Source organism: Xenopus laevis, chromosome 9_10S (genome assembly GCF_017654675.1).
Source record: "Xenopus laevis strain J_2021 chromosome 9_10S, Xenopus_laevis_v10.1, whole genome shotgun sequence".
NCBI classification, from domain to species: Eukaryota; Metazoa; Chordata; class Amphibia; order Anura; family Pipidae; genus Xenopus; species Xenopus laevis.
The window spans coordinates 45,321,147-45,346,038 of NC_054388.1; the positions used below are offsets into that span (position 1 = coordinate 45,321,147).

General features: G+C 37.8%; 1 protein-coding gene across 1 annotated transcript in view; it reads left to right on the top strand.

The window, feature by feature from the left end:
* glp2r.S (glucagon-like peptide 2 receptor S homeolog) overlaps positions 1-24,892 on the top strand; it is a 47,936-nt gene that overhangs the window by 17,492 nt on the left and 5,552 nt on the right. The window contains exons 3-9 of the mRNA XM_041578812.1: positions 7,963-8,067; positions 10,370-10,491; positions 13,075-13,181; positions 13,635-13,791; positions 17,617-17,776; positions 19,779-19,839; positions 24,108-24,177. Of these exons, the coding sequence (XP_041434746.1) occupies positions 7,963-8,067; positions 10,370-10,491; positions 13,075-13,181; positions 13,635-13,791; positions 17,617-17,776; positions 19,779-19,839; positions 24,108-24,177 (782 nt within the window). The remainder of the gene's footprint in view (positions 1-7,962; positions 8,068-10,369; positions 10,492-13,074; positions 13,182-13,634; positions 13,792-17,616; positions 17,777-19,778; positions 19,840-24,107; positions 24,178-24,892) is intronic.

A 24,892-nucleotide genomic window follows, 5' to 3' on the forward strand; every position in this document is an offset into this window, starting at 1 on the left:
TCTACAGAGCTTATCTGCTATCTGTTGTGTAACTTGAGCCTTTTTCTTTGATTGGCTGCCCCCATTGCTACACAGCAGCTTATTTATATAAACAATAGTAGTGTTTCTAAAGCAAACACAGCAGGCCAACACTGCATTACATTTTTATTACTTTAAAACAATTTCATTTTTTGATGTTACTGGTCCTTTAAATGATTTATGGACAAATTTAACCCTGTAGAGACTACTGTCCCAACATGATCAAACAGAAGAGGTAAATTAGAATATGTCAGGTTTATCCAATGATCTATGATCAAGAACAAGAGCAAATTAGCCCCAAATGAATGGTCAAAGGCCAGCCAAAGATTCCATTCTTGCTCATGTTAAATTTAACCCTGCAATGTCAGTCAGTCATAAGTTTAATGTTGCTCCTAATGGCTTCCATCGATTTATCATGTCTAAAATCTTTTGGAAATTGGCTAGCTAGAAGACATTAAGAACTAATGAGTCAGTAATACCATTCTGGAATAAACACTACATATGTTCAGCAAAAATTCTCATGGAGCACCTGTCTGAGTGGGAGCAGTGCAAAAGAGAGGACTAGGGAAAAGCAAATGCCAAATGTTACTTATTTTGCATGGCACATCTCCCAGTCTCATTGTTTTCTAAAAGGCACATTTTAATTCAGTGTGAAACAAATTGTCCTTGTGCGAAGAAAAACAAGCATTAGATTAAAGGCAGAAAATACTTGCATTGCAGGGGTGTTATTACCATTGTATTTAGTCACTTTGCATACTAACACAAGTACAAATCACAGAGATGATCACAATGGATGACACCATAAAGACAGAAAATTCTTTTGACTTTTCTAGTTGATATACATCATATTTCTGTCTGTGACAACCTATGCCTTCCACAGTGGGAAACTGGGTCAAGCCATTGGCCAGACCAATGGGTACAGGTATGGGATCCATTATCCGGAAACTGATTATCCAGAAAGCTCAGAATTACAGAATGGGCATATCCCATAGACTCCATTTTATTCAAATGTTTAAAATGTTTTCCTTTTTCACTATAATAATTAAACAGTACCCTGTACTTGAACCAACCTAATATATAAATAATTCTTATTGGAAGCAAAATGGTTAATTACCATTAACATTTACCTGATTTTAAGGTATGAAGATCCAAATTACAGAAAGGTCTTCTATCTGGAAAACCCTAGGTCCCAGGCATACTGGATAACAGGTCCATACCTATATATGAAAAATTCCAGGCTAGCATAATAGCCTCTTTGAATATAGAACTTCTTGCTCTTTGATTCCAAACTAGTGACTCAAGAGCCATGTTGTTCTTGGGTGTTGTTGGCAAGTTTTGGAGGCATAAAGACATTAAATTACTTTAAAACAAGTTTCCGGCAGTCTACATACAGCCAATCACAGAGCTTGTTTGACAACAGTCAACACTTTGTACAACTAACTTTGGTTCATGGGTAAAAAAAAAAAGGTGGGAACCCATGAGTCTAATAAATAAACTACTAAGCTATCCCTCCGGCAGGCATCCCTATGGTTCTCCCCGGTCAATTCACATGTATTACTGTTATTATCCTCTGTAGAGAGATTAGCACTGGTTTTGGATGGGGCACTGTGTGAACATTGTGTGAAAGTTTTGGGAAATTATGAAAAATTTGGGAAGTGGGGGCTTCCTGCGTTTAAATGTTTGGTTGACCCATACTCAACACTCCCCAGTCACTTCATAATCTGTATTCACAATCTTTTGTAATGAGGTTCTGCTGGGTGTGTATGCATTAAGCATTTTGGTGGAATGAGAATATCAGGTTCCTGCCTAAATGTTTGGTTAAACCATATTCAATATTGAAATGCTTGCATGGATCCAGCTAGGTAATAAGAAATACTCAGAGGTTTCAGGAGATGCAGATGATCTATTTAGTTGAAAACTGACTAAATTGTATAAATCACATGAGCTATTTAGTTTATGCAAGAGCACACTATGTAAATAGAATGTTTTACATCCTGACAGCATTTAATTATGGAGGCAAAGATCAAAAAAATCTGCCTCGAGTTCCTACACGGATACAAGCCAATATGGGGGATTAGTTTCTTGTTTATCAGTCTCTTTGATAAACAATCAGGTGAAAATCCATTACATGCCAAATATCTGCATGTCAGGAAGTAAATTAAAAAGCCATTTTCCAATGACCATGCTTCAGTAATAACTTACACGCATCAGGCAGCTTTCTTGTTTTAGCATTTGAGAGAAAAGAGCAGAATGAACAGTACACGGCTTGTTTATAGAAGTGTACAATGAGCACAGTATTGTTCCTCATGTTTAGAGTATTTCAGTGGCACAGAGACACTGTCAAAGAACCTTATCCTCTGTTGGTTATAATGGGTGGGTACCACTACAATATTCAAAACTTCAAAAGGAGACAGGGCAAAAGGGCCCACCCTATATAGTTTTTCCTAAAGAATAACCCTGGACCTACAGTAAATAAGTGCAGCGAGCAAAGTGTGAGCCAGACTGCGAGAGTCTGCATTGAATGACTTCAACTGGATTACAGAGGCAGAGAGCCTAGACTGGAGATGTAGTCAAAGCTACTGTTCTTCAAACAGTCATTCAGTGTTTTTTAGTGAGTAAATTTCATTGTAAATTTGTTCTTTTACAGTAACATTAGGCATGCAAGGGTCTTTATTTGAGCAAACTGCCTAGAGGAAACCAAGCTGTAGTGTAGACATCCGACTACTGATATGTGATCTTAGATGTAATAATCACATGGTCAACAAGAAAGCATGAACATATATTTTATACGTCTACAGCTGTCATCTCTTACTGCAATGGCTGCATGGCAATCATCTCCTACTAAACATTAAGGGTTAGGCCACACTGGGCGTTTTGGGGAGATTTGGTCACCTGGCGACTAATCACCTCGTCTTTGCGATGACCAATCTCTCCAACTGCCTTCCGTGACTCTGCGCCGGCAAGGATCAAAAAATGCTGGCGCTAATCACACGCGGCGATTCGTTTTCCGAAGTCGCCCGAAGTTTCCTCATTAACTGGTCTGCATTATTTCCTCTGCAGATTCCTTGAGGATAAAGAAACCTTATCTCCAAACAGCTTGGTCTTATCTAACCTTTTAGAAAACAGACTATAAATATTGTGAGTACCGGCCTCTGCCTTACATTCTGTGCATTCCAGCCTTTACACTTATACACACAGCCCTGTGAATTGCTGCCTCTGATAAAACAGACAAAACTCCAGGTCTGGGGAGGCCCACAGGTGCGTGAATAGTGGGATAGTGGGCCCTCTCTTCCCCCAGCTATAGATAAGCCACTGCCTGGGATAGAAATGAATCATTAAAAGATAATTGCTGGGAAACCATACAAACCAATGCACATTTCATTTCCTTTGTATAAATAAACAACAGAGACAGAATATAGTGGGAACATTCTGCAATGCTGCATGACATAAGTGGGGACATTGCTGTTTTAAGGCATGAATAATGAACTAAGAAAAGCACTAATTCAAATACTAAACTCTCTCTCTTGAGAAAAACTTGTCCTTTCTAAGCTTTTTTAGTTTTGCAGTTTCTCCGCTTTAATTTCCTAACTTTTGAAGCTTATTCCTGATGGGTCACTTTTGCTTACTTTTGAATATTAGGATTTGGTCTCATACAAATATGATAGCATTAAAGCTAAAGTTAATAAAACGAAAGCTTAAAAAAAATATTGCTAGAAATGCTCTATGTGTGACTCAGTGGCACGGCACATGCTCAGTGTTCTCTAAAGGAGTCATTTTCTGATGACCCCTAAACTTATCCCAGAGCACACTGAGCATGGCACACAAAAGAAGCCTAACAAGATCACACAATTCTAGGGATGTGGTGGCCTTGTGCTGGTACAGAACCCCAAATGTAAAAGTATAGCAATTGTAGGCTTATTCTTTGGTGAGCTTTAGTTCTCCTTTCAAATTGTAAGGTTCTTAGTACCATATGTTTGTACTGGCTGAGATGATTACTTTCACTATTTCAGTATGCTAGAGAAGACTTTCATATTCACATTTCTCTGTGTTGATACAAAGAGTCGCTATGGGAGGATACTCATTAAAGGAATAAATTAGCACTCCAAGATCTCATCCCTGTGCTGATTTATACATGGAAAGGTGCTTTGCTGGTGTTTGTACAAAGTGCATCAGTCTGACAGATGATAATCCCCTCATTTATTTAACAATCGGTTTATCCATTGGTAAAACAAAAGGTTCCTCTCCGTTGCACAAACAATCCTTATGCTTCCATTTTTGGCTGAGCGTTGTGCGTGCAAGGAATTTCTATGTCCCTAAAATATTCTGCATGAGCATTGTTCATGCAAATCTATTTGTAGAAGTTGGGGAGCTGATTTAGAATGAAACCTGACAGAAATTTTATTAAGTATGAATAGAATAAATTTTAATCATTAAAACAATCACAAAGAAAAGAAATTGAGGATGTTATGATGTTGACAATGACTTTATTATGCAATTTAAAAATTGAATTTTTTTCTCACTTTTCTTTGAGGGACAACTGCTATGGTTGGTTAGTCTGTTAAATTTCAAGTGAATATTTAAAATAAACAAATATATATTTTAATAGTGATGGGTGAATTTGCGCCGTTTCGCTTCGCCGAAAAATTAGCGAATTTCGCACGAAATTCGCGAAACGGCGAAAAATTCGAAAAAACATTTTTTGACACCGGCGAATTTTTTCCGCGAATTTTCGCGGGCGTTTCGCGAATTTATTCGCCTGCCGCGAATCACGCAAATTCGCCGCGAATTCGCGCCTGGCGAATAAATTTGCCCATCACTATATTTTAATAGTATAATAAAAGTAATAGTTTAATAAGTATTTCAAAAATTTTAAATTTAAATATCCCCGGTTAGCTTAACATTCTAATAACAATATAATATCAAAATATTTTAATATAAATAAATATTTTAAATGTAAATAAAACAGTTAATAGGACATTCCGAATTTCATTCACTTTTTTCTTGTCCTATGTTCTCCAATGTTAAAAACCTGCAATGCAATGCTAGTTGCTAAGGTCAAAGATACATTTTATCTGCTTAATTGCCATTTAATTTATTTGTTAATTTTTATGTTCATGCTTTGTTCTGACCTTTAAAATCAAGGCATTTTTTGTTAGTACAGTCACCCAAAACCCTGAGGAAGTTGGGTTGCTGGCATTATCTATACAAACAGAGACTTAAATCCTTTATAGTCCACAATGGGAAATGTCAATTCAAAATTTAATCAAGAAAGTTTTAACAACTGTAAAAATATGACCACATGCTGTATTTTTATGACAAAATGTTGATTGAGATGAACCCATTCAAGAATTCAGACATCTTGTCTATTTTGTCAGCAATAAATTATTTTAGAGATAAAAGTACCTATATTTATGGTTCTTGAATTCATTCTACAGATCAGTGTTATTTGTTAGCTAAAGTGTTGTGGACCATTTGTGCTTTTATTTGACAAGTAGGCCAAGGTCAATCTATTTTCTTTAGCAGCGGGCCTGTCTAGTTTAAATTTTCTATCCAGACAAGGATGAGACAAGGACAGCTCATCCTTATATGCAATGTGATGCATAAGGGCTTAGGAAAGTAAATCTATACTTTTACCCTGTTGATCTAGGGGGCCAGACATTTGCCTTGCTCCCGGCTGGTACACCCGCCGGGCCCTCAAAGTAGCTTCCTTCCTATGGTGCGCGCGGGCTTTACGAAAGTATAAATATTTAAAGGGGCCTTTGGCTCAAACTCGTTGTTAGGTCTATTTTGGTAGTTCCTGGGTGCGCTTATCTGTCTGATATATTCTGTTTTGATCCTGGCCTGTCTGACCTTGCTTGAACTCTGTCTGTACTGACCCGGGCCTGTCTGACCTTGCTTGAACTGCACCAGTACCGACGCTTACCTGCCTGACTTTTCTATTATCGTAATTCCTTGGGAAGTTGGTGTTGCCTTCCATCCTAAATACTTGATAACGATTGTGATTCGTGCCCCTTTGTTTGTCCATAACATTTGCTTTGCTACTCTCACATTAAGATGTGGCGGCATCTGAGAAGCTGAGGGCTCCTCCCGAAGCCAAAGGCAGTTGCCAAAGGCAGAAGACTGAGCTGTGACCGGAATTTTAGCACTTATTCTGGATTTAGTGAGCTGTTCATGACAGTAAGGTTCTTGCCCACTACAATGGTTTATTTTCAATACAATATCCACAGATCTGCACATTACATATAATACTGTAAGTGACATTTTAAAGGGATACTGTCATGGGAAAATGAATCAGTTAATAGTGCTGCTCCAGCAGAATTCTGCACTGAAATCCATTTCTCAAAAGAGTAAACAGATTTTTTTATATTCAATTTTGAAATCTGACATGAAGCTAGACATATTGTCAATTTCCCAGCTGCCCCAAGTCATGTGACTTGTGCTCTGATAAACTTCAATCACTCTTTACTGCTGTACTGCAAGTTGGACTGATATCACCCCCTCCCTTTTTCCCCCCAGCAGCCAAACAAAAGAACAATGGGAAGGTAACCAGATAGCAGCTCCCTAACACAAGATAACAGCTGCCTGGTAGATCTAAGAACAACACTCAATAGTAAAAATCCATGTCTCACTGAGACACATTCAGTTGCATTGAGAAGGAAAAACATCAGCCTGCCAGAAAGCATTTCTCTCCTAAAGTGCAGGCACAAGTCACATGACATGGGGCAGCTGGAAAATTGACAAAATGTCTAGCCCCATGTCAGATTTCAAAATTGAATATAAAAAAATCTGTTTGCTCTTTTGAGAAATGGATTTCAGTGCAGAATTCTGCTAGAGTAGCACTATTAACTGATTCATTTTGAAAATATTTTTTTTTCCGATGACAGTATCCCTTAAGATATTTAGGTTTCAAGTTCCATTTGCCTTCAAAAACTCGAATTACCTCCCCATTAGCTAAATACAGCTTTATAAATGTACGAAAATAGTGTTAATGGTCACTAATCTATTTTAATCTGATAATTTATATAAAACAGGGATATGTAACCTGCAGTCCTCCAGTTTTTCTCAAATTGCAGTTCCCTCCATCCTTCCTGCCACAGTGGATTATTTATATACGGAATATATTAATACGGATAAACTTGTAATACATTTAATGCACATTAATCCATGTTTTACATGCCCTTCTGATGCTAGGTGCCCAAGGAAAACTGCCCTTTTTAGTTACAGCTAATTAGAGATGGTTTAAATAAGTGTAGGTAGTGCCATTAGGTACAGCTGATTGGAGAAGTTATAGTAGAGTTGCCATGAGGTCTCGGTTGTAATACTAGGTAGAGCTGGTTGGATAGAGAATAAGAGAGTTGGAGGTAGTGATACTAGTCAAAGATGGTTGGAGAGAGTGTAAGAGAGTTGGGATGAGGTATAGGTAGTGATACTAGGCACAGCTTGTTGGAGAGGCAGCAAGAGTGTTTGGATGAGGTGTACAGTGTCGGACTGGCCCACCGGGATACCAGAAAAACTACAGGTTGACCCCTCTTGCTTCTAACTCTATAGCCTATTTCATGGTCATTCCCTATTTCTTTATAGGGAAAAATTTTTAATAATGGAAGACTATAGTAAGTAGATATAGAAGACTAGGAGAATAAAGAGGGTTGAGTGAGGAGAGGAGAAATAATAGTTTGGAAAGTGGGCCCACTCCTAGTAGTGATACTAGGCAATGTTTCCTCTAACCACTTACTTTGTGCACGCATCTTAAACTTGGGCCCACATTTTAAAAACTGTGTACTCAGGTTAGAATAAATGAAAACCTTAATTTGTTGTGGGAAGGCCTCAAAATTTGTGTGTGTTCACATGAGCGCACAACCCAAATGCAAATTCTCATGTTATTTATTCTGTTTACACAAAATATTGTTATTTGTTATCTGTTGACTCTTATTGGTTCTCTTTCAGGTGTTCATTGCAATGGAACATTTGATCAGTATGCCTGCTGGCCAAACTCTCGTCCAGGAAACGTTTCTGTTCCATGTCCCTGGTATCTCCCTTGGGCTCAGCCAGGTACAAGGCAAACCCATAAGAAAAATGGGTTCTAACTCAAATGACTAAATTGCTATAATATTTAGACAAGGGGGAACACTGACTTGATTATGAGTATTGGGTTGCACTTCCAGTAGCATCCATGATTCATTTAAATAAAGTCAATTTTTTTTCATAAAGAAAAAGTATTAAACTCTTCCATTAAAGGTGACCTGTCCCCCTAAGAAATAATTCCAATTTTTTTTCTATCATGTTAGTTGAGCAAAATAAGCTTTAATTGCGCTATATCTATTATTTTAATTTGTTTCCTTCAGTCGTGGAATTACATTATCACAGCAAGCAGGCAGGAGCCACTTTGTGGACACTGTTATTAGGATTACAATTGTGTATCACCCCAAAATCTTGTGTATGCACCAGAATGGGGAACCAAAAAAATAAAAACTGGGTAAATAGATAGACTGTTCAAAATAAAAAATGTTTCTAATATAGATAGTTAGGCAAAAATGTAATGTATAAAGGCTGGAGTGACTGGATGTGTAACATAATAGCCAGAATACTACTTCCTGCTTTGCAGCTCTCTTGGTTTTCACTGATTGGTTACCAGGCAGTAACTTAAGGCACTTGGGGCACATGAGTCACTACTGTTGCTTTTGAATCTGAGCTGAATGCTGAGGATCAATTGCAAACTCACTGAACAGTTATGTCCCATGTGACCCCCCCCCCCTTAAAGTCACTGACTGACTCAAAGTTAGGGAGCTGCAAAGCAGGAAGTTGATTTACAAAACCAACTCAAAGAATAAATCTTGCATTTTTCCGCAAAATAATATCTATATATAATATCTATATAAGTAGGTCTCTGCTGCATAAAACTCAACTATCAATTTAAACATAAACAGAAAAATTGCTGAAATTTGGGTGAATGCTAAATTAAGGGACAGAATTAGAGCCCACCGCATAAAACCTTACCCACTGTCTGTTCATTTCTATGTGATTGTTAGAAGCATATCTCACATTATGATAAGTCTGCCCAGAGTTGTTCAGTCTTCAAGATGCCTAATTTATATGTTTAATTCTGGGCACCTCTTACATAAAGGCTCCCAGCAGAGGGAGCTGCAGAGCTTATTGTAATTATGGGACATGACTTGAGTGTGACTCAATTTTCATAACCTAGTAAATATTCACAGTCACAAAATATTGGGTGGAAAGGCAACTAGCCTTATAACATTTACCAACTGCTCACAATTAACCAAAACCCATTCTCCAGCATAAGGCTAAGCCTCCACCACCTACTTACTTGCCCTCTGTGCCTCCTGGCCCCTAGACCTAGCCCCAGGGCTATCCAACACCACTTCACCGTAACAATACCGCCCCCTTTTCGGCTACCCAGAAGAGCAGCCACACTATGCCAAAAGCTGCAACATACCATCTCCCAAACTGTCCCCACAAGGCAGGAGGGAGGGACGCTGTCTGTTCCCGTGGAGTTACAAGATAAAAAGGGGTTCCCACACTATCTCCCTTGCTATTTAAAGGGTAAGAGCTTCTCTTTTCCCTCACACTGCAACTCCTATAATGACCCCCCCCCCGCTAGTTTTCTTACTAATCCCTCAATCATGGCCCCTTTTGCTCCACCTATCCCAGGCTCGCTTCATAGGGCTTCTTTCTGGAACATATGAAATTGCTAAATATGATCAGTAGATTAACTTAACTGAATGCAATTGTACATGTAATGGATCTCCAGAATCAATTAACACAAAGCACCAAACACATGCATGTGTTTCTGCAGCATTATACTTTTCATTTAAAATAAAGACTGCTTGTACAAAGTGAGACAGACCTCCAAATCCCAACAAATTCTCATGAATAGGCATGATTAAATGCATCCGACTGGTTTTCCAGTACATAAATATGAAGGCCGATAAGCAGATGAAATAAGGAAAGAACTATATGTAGAATTCACCAAGAAAATTTGGGTAATAAAAATTGGAACAATAATTCTTATTAGTAACCAGTTCTTGCTCGACACAGGGAGATCTTCTGTTATGTGTTCATTGTATTGTTATGCATTCCTTCTCATTGGCAAATTGAAACCGTCATTTAATGGGTGTTTTAAAACTTGAGTACGGAACACTTCATACGTCATACCTATAATTCTGTTCAGTGGCAGAGGCAAAATAAAAAAACGGCTATGCTGTAAAATCCAGTTAAATAAATGGCCAAATTCTTCTTTTAGGAACAAGCAAATACGCAGGGAACATTTGGAGGCTCAAAAATAAATGTAATGTGTGTGTTGAACTTTCATCTTAAAAGACATGTTTACTTTTAGGAAGCACCGGGCTTGTATACAGATACTGCTCTGACGAGGGAGTTTGGCAAAAGATGGAAAACTCAACAAGCATTTGGCGGAATCACAAGGAATGTTCTGCAAATAATCACTTCAAACCAAATGTGAGTCTGTCTTGTTTCTCTCCAACATCCATCTCTCGGGCCTCTAGGATTACTTCAGTGGTAGATGGATTGTTGGCCCAGATAATATGCTGATATATAGAATAGCAACTTGGATTAGGAAATTATATCAGGTAAGGCAATTATTTACGAAATAGGGGGATAAATCTATGTGCCTAGACTTACTAGTAGTGAGGGAATTCTAGACTATTGTCTAGACTTGCCCCCAGACTTTTGACAGATAGTTGTTAAACTTATTTTTGGTCTTAGTAGTCTAGATGTGCCAGGAGGACTTTTAATGTGAGTGTTGTCTGAAATCATATTTTAAACTATAGCATTTTAAACCCATTTGTAGACTGTAAAAAATGTGAACCTGTTTTTTTCTAGATTTTCTAGCAAGTTTTTAACCCATTTTGCAGATGTTTTCTTTTTTAACCTATCTGCAAAATTATTACAAAATGTTCTTACATTTCTAAAATTGTGCCCATGCATCAAAATATTCTTGGTCATTCTATGTTTTGTTCCCTCGTACACATTATTGCCCCACTAATGACACACTACAGGTATGGGATACATTATCCAGAAACCCGTTATCCAGAAAGCTCAGAATTATGGAAAGGCCGTCTCCCATAGACTCCACTTTATCCAAATAATCCACAGTTTTTAAAAATAATTTCCTTTTTCTCTGTAATGATAAAACAGTAGTACTTGATCCAAAGTAAGATATAGTTACTCCTTATTGGAAGCAGAATCAGCCTAGTGGGTTTCTTTGAAATGTACATGATTCTAGTAGATTGAAGGTGTAAAGATGCAAATAACAGAAAGATCCGAAAAGCCCCAGGTCTGGAGCATTCTGCATTACAGATCCCATACCTGTATTTTTAGCACCTATAAACTGCTTTTCAAGTCTAATTTCTATGAGGGATGGAATTACAGTATAATCATATTTATGTGATCTTATGTTAGAAAAGCAGGGCTAATTAAACTACCAGATGTCCTTTGCCTGAGCACTGAATCAGTGGCGGAACTACCGGGGGAGCAGGGGGTGCGAGCAGGCCAGGGCCTGCACCCCCTCAGGGCCCCCTGGCAGCGCCGTGCGCCACTAAAATCCCTGCAATTCGGGACGTACGGAGGGGGGCGGGTGCTAGGCTGCGCGTCACGCTGTGACGCCCCCCTCTAGTTACGGTACTGCACTGAATACTTTTTTCAGAATTTATCACTAGAAACGTTTGGCTGCTGATTAGCTAACTGCATGGAGATGCTGTATATAATGGTAAATAATAGTATCAGCGTATATATTCCTGGCATGGTGGTATGCCATTGCCATAGAACAATGATATTGTTTAAATATCTAAATCACAGTGCAGAGTGGGTAAGGAGTGAAAAACCTTTTAACAAGCACAGCATATAGGAACTTGGGCCAATACAAGTTAGCATGGTGCAAGGCTTTTAGTTGCATTTATTGCAGAAAAAGTACAGTATGCCCCAACTAAAGTAACGTAGTACCATTTTTCTGATTTGTATTAAAAAGACACATCTGAACTCAACTTGCAGTTGCATCAATAACTATGACCCCATTAGAAAAAAAGACATTTGTGCCCATCATGTAAAAGCTATTGCCTATTGCCCCACAAACAAAACACAGTTTTTAGGAAAAACTTACCGAATTTAAAGTGGGTTCTCTCAGTTGTTTGCAGCTCCTGCTTCCCTAGGCACAGGCAGCCAGACTCACAAACTGAAGCCTTTTGTACCTGCACAACTGCATACTAATTAAGCAACAACCTGGCTGATCACCTGCCAACTCTGGCTGGTATATAGAATGGAGGGCCCACCATGCTCTCTCTACATTTACTCCAGGGACCCAATATCCAGCTTTCTAAAACTGACAAACAAAATGTAGAATCCCTGGAGCTAGTGCATGTAACTTTTCATGACTAGTGAAATATACACACACCACCTAAAATCTGCCTAGCACTTCTCTTAAAGGAGAATTCATCCGCTTATTAAAAAAACCCTACCCCCCTACCCTACATAGACGAAGGTGGCTGCCATGAACTTTGTTGGACAGAATCTTCACCAGGGGGTAAGTAAAGGGTTAGGGGCATTTGCCCGGGGTAGCAGCTAGACTGGGAAGGAGGAGGGAGGGGGGTCTATGTAGGGTAGGGGGGTAGGTTTTTTTTAAATAAGAGGTTGAATTAAAGTATGGTTACCTTATTTATTTCTGCATAGCAATTGAGCTCCAATTGAAAGTTGACCAACGTGCTCATCTTATCTTTGTAATCAAGACCCATCATTGCTTTTATTCATATTGCTAAATTTTCTCTACTCTCTCTTGTTCCTTAAGGCCATTTACTAGAGACTAAAATTGGACTGTATACTCTAGACAGAATTTTACTAGGGCCAAGTCTGTCAGCTGCAAGTACGCAAGTCATAGGTCAATATCAGTCAAAGGTAACCTTAATATATTTGCATCAAGAGTATAAGTACCGTGCACAAATGACCCTTCTACATTTGGAAAAAGATAGACTTAACCTAAATAATTATATGGCTTTGCTTATTAAATAAGGTTTCCTCATCCTGTTATAGGAAAAAGAACATGCCTTGCTTTCTGCTCTACAAATCGTTTATACCATTGGATATTCCATATCACTTGGGACACTGGTTCTGGCCCTTGTTATTCTCCTTATATTCAGGTGGGTACTCACAACTGTGAAACAATCAGAAATAGAAAAGTATGACAAATGGAACAAAGTTGCCATAACAATTTTACCGTAGATTCTTCAAGCAAGACAATATATAAATCATATTTAATGACTTGTGTCAGGTTATCATCGAGTAACATGCCATATGGTGATATAGAAAGGCATGGAGCATGTTATTGTTACAGTCCCTTATTTCTACAGATATACAAATGATTGAATCTTTTTGTAGTTGTCTCTTTATGTTTAGGGCAAAATGTAGGGATGTCTGAAAATCTGTGATTTCTAACAGGCAATACATGTAACTCCCTTACCCAGATAGAACTATGGAAAAAGCTTAGATAAAAAGGTATGATAAATAGGGGTGTGGTCAATATATCATGGGGACAATATAAGTGCAGCTGATGATACACCTGTGCAAATTATTCTTTTTCTACAAATCCACAGAAAACTTCATTGTACAAGAAATTATATCCACATGAACCTGTTTGCTTCCTTTATCATGAAAGCATTGGCTGTCCTCATAAAAGATATTGCCTACAAAAATACTTACTCAAAAAAGCATACTGATGAAATGGGTTGGATGTCTTATCTTACATCAGAGGTAAATAGCCTGTTCTTCATTTATATTTATTGTCCAGGCCTGCAATATATCATTTCTAGCTTCATCCTAAATCAAGAAAACCCTTTTCCACATTTTTAGCTTTTTTTGAAACTTTAGTTACACTTCATATAAATTAGATCAGTGCTGTCCAACTTCTGTGGCCTACATGTTGGAAGGCCGATAACAGAAGTCAGTGTTGACTAATCCCTGTTATTAAACCACACCCATGGTATAAAAAAAAAAAAATATGTGCACATTAATCATACTATCAACCCAAGAAACCAAATGGTTGGTGCTCACTGCAGGTATATCACATATTACTCATGTGAAAAAAAGAAACCATATTAGGACATAACCTTAAATCCATATGCCTCATTCTCCCCTGTGGATAACAGAACACCCCCAGCACATAGTTAAACACCATAGAGGTCCCTAACAGCAATTTTCAAATACTAACAAACCCCCAGAACAAACCCGGCTCATGTACCACAAGCATAATATGGCACACACAGGGAGCATAATATGGCACATACTGTTCCATACCTGACCAAGGAGTCACAAGAGATGCGAGAAGCCTCTCCTACAAGTACCACAGGAGAACCAGCACCTGAGATTGGGAACAGGTCTGGGCTCAGTGCACATTCCCTGGATATTCCATTTGGATATGCCAGTAGCACTTCTCTTATATTCTATATATTTTTACTTAGCAATGCGGGTGCTCCCACAACCCCCCTTGTGTATTTGCTTTTACAGCCTGTAGCTTTGGCTAAGCTTCTTGTGGCTTGTAGCACCCCCCATACCCACCCCTATTAATTAATAGTGGCCCTATGCTTTTAACTGCACTATATTTATACATTTTTGTCAAAAATGGGCGTTGGTTTGGGCAATCACTCTCTCTTAAAAGCTGCAATTCAGCAGTGGGGGAGGATTTAGCCCTCCAGAAACCAAGGTTCAGCAGACTTTTACTTTTTACTTTACTAATGCTATTATGCAGAGAGACACAAGATCCTCAATACTATGACTGGTAGGTAAACAAGTTAGGGACTGCCATATGGGGTTTACCTTGACGTGGTATGGTGGCTTTTCAACTTTATGATCATAACTTTGTAACTAAAAACCCCTGTCTTTGTTAACACATGCATTTGCATATCTACTGAATTACTTAGACAGGGGCCCAGGGAATGTGCACTGACCCATTTGGATATGCCAGTAGCACTTCCCTTATACTTCTATATATTTTTACTTAGCAATGCGGGTGCTCCCACAACCCCCCTTGTGTATTCCCATGTGTATATACTCAAAAAAGAAAAACCTGGATAGTAGTCAAAAAAAGTTACATAATCATATATGAAAATCATATATTTCAACTGTCATATATTTTCATAATAAGATCTACAGCAGTAGACCCAGCTTTGCCGGGAGAGCAGAATGATGTTCCATGTAAAGAACCGAAAGGAGAGAGAAGGAGCCTTATAGTACATTCGTGGGCTGAGAAAATAAAAGGCCTTATTTGGTCTGTAAGAAGCAGGATAAATTAAGAGAATCATTAAGGCCTTAGTGTCACAGTGTCGAGACGAAAAATCCATTTTGTTTCTCTCCAAAGCAGTAATGTATTTCTACATCCCCCGTAGAGGCAGTTACTTGATCAATGCCCATGACTCTTAAAGAGGAAACTGGGTGTTTGTACTGGCTGTTTGTACTCATTACAGTGTTGAACCAATTGAATTCCCAATTCTAATAACACTTTTGTGTTTAAGAAACCTATCTTTTCAAAAGTCATCTTATGTTTGCTTATAAACGTGATAGAAACTTGAAGTATTTACTGGTTAAGGCTAATAACAAGTCTCACTACACGACTCCCCATTTTCTTTCCAATCCTCAACCTGGTAATTTTTGGTGTTATAATTGCTCTCATCTATTCACCTTTGTAGGGTGTATGGATGAGAGAAGGATGTGCATGATACAGGGCACATCCTTCTCTCATCCACGCACCCTACAAAGGTTTGATATAAAATACAGAACTACATGCCAGTTGACCCATGTGGAATAGGTGATTATCTGCCCTTGTGGACTGTACTACATAGGGAAAACAATACAAAAATGGAAAGATAGGTTTCTTAAACACAAAAGTGTTATTAGAATTGGGAAGTAGACCACTCCTTTTGGTTCAACACTGTAATGAGTACAAACACCCAGTTTTCTCTTTAAGAGTCATGGGCATTGATCAAGTAACTACCTCTATGGGGTAGTTCCCATAGAAGTTTTGAACTGTCTGCTATATTTATTAACAAGTGTATTGATGTTAATGTGATATTGGCCTTATGTTAAATAGTGGTAATTAGCCAGCAGCTCCAATCCTCCAGAGCGTATTGTCCGTTGTTCAATTTCCAATAACTATGCTCTTATTTTTGTCTTTGACAGAATATGCTCCATTATATTACTGTTAATGCAAATTTTTATCATGGACAACAGACACTAGTGTGATGTAACGCTTTTGCGTTCCACAATATCCCCTATTATCCTTGCATTATCCCTAGATAGGAAGCAACAACACTATGGAACGCATTTGCGTTCCAGATCACAGCCCAGAATACGTTACTATATAACACACACTTACAGGCAGTGGTAGTGACGTCACATGCCGCAATGCTTTCGTGCCTAGGACAATGTAACAAAGAGAAAAAGTGGTATAAAACCATTGTTTACACTATTCTCGTTCAGCCTTTGATTTGCTTATTTTTTCACTGTGTGTCCCTTATGAAAACTGGTTCACAGTGGAAACCAAGGGAAAATTATTTGATTTCGTAACTTTTTTTGACTAATAAAACTGTTTTCGTATACAGAGTGAGCGATCCAAATTTTTATTTTTTGAGTAACAAGAAACAGGCAGAAGTTAGTCCAGGTAGTGATCATTCAATAACGGGAACAGGCAGAAGTTAGCAACGGGTATCAATCAGAAAAATAAGGCTCAGAGTCTTTACCAGAAAAGGCACAGATCATTTTGCAAAGAACTGCAAGCCTTAGCTTCTATTGCAGTGCTCATGTGCCAGGAATTCCTGTGCCAAAACATCTTGGCGTCAGAATGCACGCACAACAATTTTGCTGCAAGTCGATGTGAGGGTGCCCTTTGGTGGCAGGAGTGTGCCGGAATACATGCTGACACACAATGGGAGCACAGGGTAGGCAGAGTATGGCACACACAGGTTGGCAGAGTATGGCACAATCAGGGAGCACAGGACAGGCAGAGTATGGCACACAAAGGGAGCATAGGGCCAGCAGAGTATGGCACACACAGGGAGGGTAGGGCAGGCAGAGTATGACATACAAAAAGCATAGGCAGGCAGAGTATGGTGCACACAGGCAGAGTATGGCACACACAGGGAGAGTAGGTCAGGCAGAGTATGGCACACACAGGCAGCATAATATGACACACAGGGAGCATGGGGTAGGCAGAGTATGGCACACACAGCATAATAGGAGCCTAGTGCAGACAGAGTATGGCAAACACAGGTAGCATAGGGCAGGCAGAGTATGGCAGAAACTAGAGTTATTGTAAATTTCAGAATTTCTGGATTCAGTTCAACTTAATCAGAAGCCTAATTTGCATGTTCAAGTTTGACCAAAGTCAAATCTATCGGGAAAAAATCATGGCCATCAGAAATGTATAACCTTCTTTTTCTAGGCTTTTAGATTTGGTTTCTCTGAATGCTAAAAATGTTGAACAAAAATGTACAGATTTTAGCCAAATCCTGGGTTTTAGTTTATTTGTGTTGAATATATCTTAACTGATATTATCATGAAATCATGTACTTACCTTTTTTTAAGGTATCTACTTCGTGCAGAGTTGCTCAAGTGTTCCTGCATTTTTTCGTGGGTGCAAATTACTTTTGGCTCTTTGTCGAAGGCATTTACCTCCACACGATCGTAGTTACCGTAGTGCTTTCAGAGAAGGGATTGCTGCTGAAATATCTTTTCATTGGCTGGTGTAAGTATATTACTGGTTATTTCTACCGACCAATATTTATCCACTGGTCCAAAAAATTATGAATCTGTAAATGAAAATATAAATCAGTTGAGTGCCAATGTGGTATATGTGGAAGACAATCTCTGCCCAGAAACTGTTGTGGACTAACAATTCTAGTGTGGTCGGTGGTGAAGTGGAAAATAAGAATTAGAAAAACATTCATTACAATAATATCATTGATGCAGAAACTCTTATAATTCAAAATATTTATTTGATTTTCACATAAACCAGAAAAATCAATATGACAGCATATATCAGGATAAGGTCTCATACTTTCAGTTGAGTTGAGTTTATAGCGTGCAGCAAATATGAAAATCCAAGCAAACGTCTGAAACGTACTGGAAACAGTAAAGGGGATGTAAAGGCAAAAATAAAATCCAATGCAAATCTCTATACAGTCGCCGGCTGCTCTACAGGAAAACAAACATGGCTGGAAAGTAAGATGGGGGCTCCCCCTGCTGTTCATAAGTACGATTGCGTCCCTGCTCAGCAGTTAGGGGCCATCTGACAATTCCTATCCACAGCAGTAAATGAAGGGAGAATTTCACTGCATACAGTCAGGTTTCTTATAAAAACGGTAAACATTTTTTAATTAAAGTATATTGGAGATAGGTTTCTTTTTCATTAAAGAAAGTAACAATTGGATTTTATTTTTTTGACTTTACATTCCCGTTAAGCGCAATGACAAAGATCTGCTTGATTTATTAGCAACATGGGAATTTTTAAACTTTTTTTTTTTTTTTACAATGTAAAACTGGGAGTCTGGGATAAATCCCAAAAATCTATATAAAGGTTAATTTAATTGATATAATGCAGTGACGGAAGTATGAAATGTAATACGATTATTGTTTCACACGGCCTAAAATATAGAATTCAACCAATAATTGGAGTGATGTTTTCTGTCTTCTATAGTTGAAGTGACTCTGTTGAAGTTCAAAGAGTTATAAAAAAAAATTCAAAATTATATTTAATACAAATTATTTCTAAGTAATTTTATTTTGTCACCTGAAAACATTTTGATCATAGAAACTTTAACACTACTATCTGCAAATTTATATGAGACCTAATTTATTTTTAAATAATTTTGATTTGTCACCTGAAAAAATGTTGGTCATAGAAACATAGAAAACTATAATATTTTGGTAAAGGCTGTAAAGTGATCCAATTTCTATTTTTTATTAAAGCATTCATAGCTGTTGTAAGCTCATTTAAAAATCTCAGCTGTCAATCAAATATTGTCTACCCTTCCTTTATGCCTAGAGGCGGGACAGACAATTACTTTCACTCATCAGTACTTCCTAGATATCACTGCTCTTCACACATTCCCCTGTTCTCTTCACCATTTAATTGTGTAGCCAGGGCATGGGGATGGACATCGGGTCCCCCATTCTGATGCACAAACAAGATTCTGAGATGATGCAAGACTTAATAGCAGTGTCCACAAAATGGTGGAAGTCATGCCTCCTCCTCCTACCACCTTAAATGCTATCAACATTTTCTATTATATCCAATGTAAGCTACACAATATTAGTTAATGAAATGCCAGGAAATTCCCTACAACTCAAGTAGTAAACATATTCACGATGACTTACTGCTATATCGACTTTTTAACGCAATTTAAGACTACCTTCAAATTTCAACGTTTTCCAAACTCAAATTCAAAAAAAGCTCAAAATGATGCCAAGTTTCTGTACAAGTCAGTGGGAAATCTATTCTCAAAATTCAAGATTTTTAAAATTCCAATTTTTGACAATAATTTGAAATGTTGCAGATTTATTGAAAATGAATGTTTCAACCAATTTTGGAGTTTTTAAGGGATAAAAATGCCCATTTTGATTCTTTGACTACACTTATCTGTGTGTGTAGAGGATAGGTACTGGGGTTTGTCTATTACTGTACTGTGTACCCCTTAAGATGACCTGCCTGTGTCAGTGTCTTGAAGCTTGTATACCTTTCTCCACAGTATTTCCGCTCCTCTTTGTTACATCCTGGGTAATAGCAAGACTCTACTATGAAAATAATGGGTAAGTCATACATAATATAATTTTTATTTCATGATTTAAATGTCTAATCTATAAAACATTTATGCGTCACAAAGTTTTAAAACCAGTAGTCTTACATGATACTGACCCCTATAAACTATCATGCTATATACAGTAAATGCCAATAGGTTGTACTGTTGAATATCTAAAGGAACAGTAACACCAAAAAGGGTTTACAGGGCATCTATCTCGAAAATGAAAAGTTAATATAAGCTTCATCATACTGAAATGAAAACAATCAATTAAAAATTCTGCATTGTTTCTGAAATAATCAAGTTTATCCTCACTATCTCTCTCCCAGCATCTGTTTCTCTTCAATCAGGAGTTGGGTGTCAGATATTCATTCTTCCTTTCCCTTCCTTTCCCTTCCTTTCCCTTCCTTTCCCTTCCTTTCCCTTCCTTTCCCTTCCTTTCCTAGTTGATGTATTAGAGCTCACTCAAATAAATAATTCCAGTACAAACAAAATCTAACAAAATAGCTGCCTTTTGCACAAACCCTGCATGTAGAGAGACACAATATCTGGTGATTTTAATAGAGTGAGCTCTAATACATCTTCTAGGCAAAAGGTAAGATATATTGGATCTAACTGTCAATGACTATCTGACACCCAACTCCTGCATGAAGACAGAATGAGAGAAACATATGCTGAGAGAGGGAATGTGGAGGTTAACTTGATTATTTCAGAAACTGTACAGAACATGTTATTGATTATATTTAGAAAGTTTCTTATTTCAATATGACAAAGCTTATATTACATTTTCATTTTCACGATAGTTCCCCTTTAAAGTAATGAAAATATACTGTTATGCTGCACTGGTAAAATCTGTGCTTGTTTGTTTCAGAAACTCTACAATAGTTTATATAAACAAGCTGCTGTGTAGCCATGGAGGCAGCCATTAAAAGCTGAAAAAGGAGAAAAGGCACAGGATACACATCGAGCAGGTATGCTCTGTAGTATTCAATGGGAAACTTCAGCTTATCTGTTATCTACTGTGTATCCTGTGATGGAAATGGCTGCCCCATGGCTAGACAGCAATTTGTTTACCGGTATATAAACTATAGTAGTGTTTCTGAAGCAAACACACCAGTTTACCAGTACAGTACATTATATTTTAATTATTTTAAAACACTTAAATTGTTTGGTGTTAGTGTTCCTTTAAAGAGTGCTTTGTGCTTTGAGCTTTGATGTGAACTTTAACAGGTGCCAGTCTGAGCTGAAAACAAATCACTTCCTATGTACAGTAATAGAGGAAGTCCCACTCTACAGTTGATGCTAAAAAAATAATCAAATAAATATTTGTATACATTACTTTCAACACTGAGGAAAGAAACCAAAATAATTTGGGCTCAAAGTCACATGAACCAGGGATGCACCAAATCTGGGATTCGCTCTTTTCAGCAGGATTCGGATTTGGCCGAATCCAAATGTCTGGCAAAACCGAATCTGAATCCTTAAAATCATGTGACTTTTTGTCACACAAACAAGGAAGTTATACATTATTTAATTGTGCATGCAGCTAACAGTTCTCTTTAGCCCTTCCTTGACCTGATTTGCATATGCAAATTAGGGTTCAGATTTGTTTTTGGCCAAATCTTCAGGATTTGACTGAATTTCAAAATTAATGGATTGAGTGCATCTCTAACCAATTGGGACATTGAGTTATTTTTGTTTTCAGTGAGGGCTCGTTAACATATTGCTTAGACAGAGCACTTTAGGTCGAGTCATATTGATTATATGTCAATTAACCTCTGATAGATCCTCATTTATTCATCAGGGAAATTCTTCAATGATCTCTACTCCCCCACACTTGCAGCTTATAGGATTACACTCTATCTATATTTATGACTGTGGCACACACCGTTAATTTAAATTTAAATACAATTTTTTGCATGTCGTAATGATTTATCAGTAGCCCTTTTTTACCATTTGGTGGCTCAGACTAGAGAAAGCAAAAAGAATCAGCAATTAAGTTAACCACTTTGGAATCAAAGGGGTATGTATAATGTCCCTTCTCTAAGGGGAATATTTATCAAGGGTCAAATTGAAAATTTGAATTTTAAAATTCAGATTTCGAGTATATTTTAGTGTAATTCAACTAGGGAAGAGTCCAAATTAGATTCAAATTTAAAAAAAACGAAATTCGAATTTCAAAATTTAGCAAGTACTGTCCTTTTAAGAATTCAAATTTGACTATTCACCATCTAAAACCTGCCAAATTGATGTTTTAGCTTAGCTTATGGGGGGACCTCCTACAACCAAATTGGAGTCGTTTGGTGAACTTTTGAAAAAAAATGTACTTATTTTTTTTTACATTTTTTGTTTTTTTTTGGTGAAAAAACTTGAATGGAATTTGAATTTGATTAGAGCTTGCAGGTCGATCCTATTCATCCGAATTTACAAGATTCAAATTTTTTAATAAATTTCTATTGGTGATTTTTTGAATTTCGAATTTTTATAAACTCCCATAAACTGTAAATTTGACCCTTTAAAAATATGCCCTTAAGTGTCATCAGTTTACATACAACTACAGGATTGCTGTCTAATTGTGCGGCTATCCTGTTCAAAAAAGAGGTAATGATTACAATATTCCCATTGGGGCTATAGATATGAAAAGACACCCCAAAATAGTTACAGAAATAAGCACTGTTAGAGCTCTGGTGTCTTTATGAAAGAAGACTGATTCCAAAGGTCGGCAACAACGGAAGAGTACAGATGGAAAAAGGAAACTTGGCTGGGGCCCTCAGTCCAATTTCAACTCTTGTCTCTGCTACTAATTACTTATTAATAAATATTAATAATACTATTGCTTGTTATTATTGTTGTTTTATTGCTTGTTGTTATTATTATTTACTGAGAACAAATTATACTGGCACATGCGCTTATTCAGGAAGTCATATAATATGGTTTTGGGAGAGGGTTCCCGGGCATTCTGTTACCATCTAGTGGGGAGAATCTATACTGCAAACAGCATCATCTGACCATAACAGCCTCCAGTGTTTCTTCCAATATTGTTCTATTTTTGAATGCCATGGGACATAAAAACTATACTCTGTCTTAGTGACACTACATTCATCAGAAAATGGATGTGCCGTGCTGTGCTATTTTAGAGTTTACCCATGATTCTATTAGGAAAATGTACAACACAATACACCGTTGGGTTGGAGAACTGTTTCCCCTCTGTTCTCCTTTTCCACAGAAAATACCTTGTAAATATAGTAGACCTGGCAGAGATTTCTTTGTAGATTCACAGCAGGGTATGAAGTCTTCTGTCTTTGATCCACCAAAAAAATGGCAGAATGCAAAGGGCTCAAAGTATGTCTGCAAGGCAGCTGGTGCACACAGTTCAGAAAGGGTTAGAATTCTTTTCTGAGTTCAGTTCGGACCTGGGCACTATATGCATGGAGTCAGGGCCGCCATTAGAAATCACAGGGCCCCATACAACAAAAATTTTGGGGCCCCCTGGGCCCCGCCCACATTGCCACTCAAGCCCCAACCCAGATCCCGCCCACTCCACATCACAGTTAAAAGACCACAAAGACATCAGCGCTAAAAAAGTAACCCCCCCCACACATAAGTTATAAAAAGCTATTGATGGTCAGGGCCCCCTTATAAGTTAAAAAAAAAACATTGGTGCCAGGCCCCCCTTACAAGTTAAAAAAAATTGGGGCCCCACAAAAATATTTTTTAACACAACATTGGCGCCAGGGCCCCCCTTACAAGTTAAAAAAATTGGGGCCACAAAAATATTTTTCAAAAAAACATTGGTGCCAGGGCCCTCTTACAAGTTAAAAAAATTGGGGGCCCAAAAATATTTTTTAACACAACATTGGCTCCAGGGCCCCCCTTACTAGTTAAAAAAATTGGGGCCCCAAAAAATATTTTTCAAAAAAACATTGGTGCCCGGGCCTTCTTAAAATTAAATATAATTGGGGCCCCAAAAAATATTTTTTATAAAAACATTGGTGACAGGGGCCTATAGAATATTAAACTAATACAATACAATGCTTGCAAGGGGGCTTGGCTCTTTCAGCACTGCCGGGCCCCCCTTCATGCCCAGGCCCGGGACACTTGTCCCCCCTGATGGCGGCCCTGCATGGAGTTTGTGTGTTCTCCTACATTTGTGAGGATTCCCTCCTGCTGCTTTGGTTTCGTCCAATAATCCAAAGACATTGTGCTATGAAAATAAAATATTGGAATTGCATATGTAAAATTAATGTAAAGTTTGCCATAGTTTACTCTGTGTTGTAGATGCTGGGGAATAAACGACAGTCCTGGAATCTGGTGGATTATCCGTGGGCCCATGCTGCTTTGTATATTGGTAGGTATTGCGGAGTTCCAGAGCATCTGTACAGAACAATGTTTTAAGGATTTATGTAGCTCAGTTATAAAAAAGACAATGTCAATCAAGTTCAAACTTGGCCTTTAGCAGTCAAAATAGAATGGGAAGTCGGTTTATAAATTTTCTAATTCAATCAATTTCTAAATTTGAACAAAATGAAACCTGATTCTTTTTCTTGATCACAATATTTTTGAAAAAAAAGTCCTCGAAAATGGCTTGAAGGTTGAAAATATGCCTCCAATTAATTTCTATAGAAGCTCACCACATATTCGCCCCCACATTTTTTCACTTGAATTCTTGAGATTTTGAATATTTTACTTATTTATAATATTCCACCTGTGGGTGACAGCCAATAACAAGAGAGCAATGTTAAAGAAATCTCAACTGTTGCTTTGAGATAGCAGCTGGAAGGCAAAGGATCTGTGCAACAACTTTACATGGACCTGCTTCCAGAATAAAGAAGAAATAATACAAATACAATTGACACAATACAAAAATGTTCACTGGACCAGTAAATATTCATATAATATCTTCACTGGGGCAGGACTGATTAGAATGATGTATCATCCTTGTAAAATGCTGCAGAAATGAATTTGTAAATATGGTGCATTAGTCCCCAATTAAAAAAATATTGGCACAATCATTAATAAAAGAAACCTTTGAGCAAACCTTAGGAATGCATTATGCACAAATA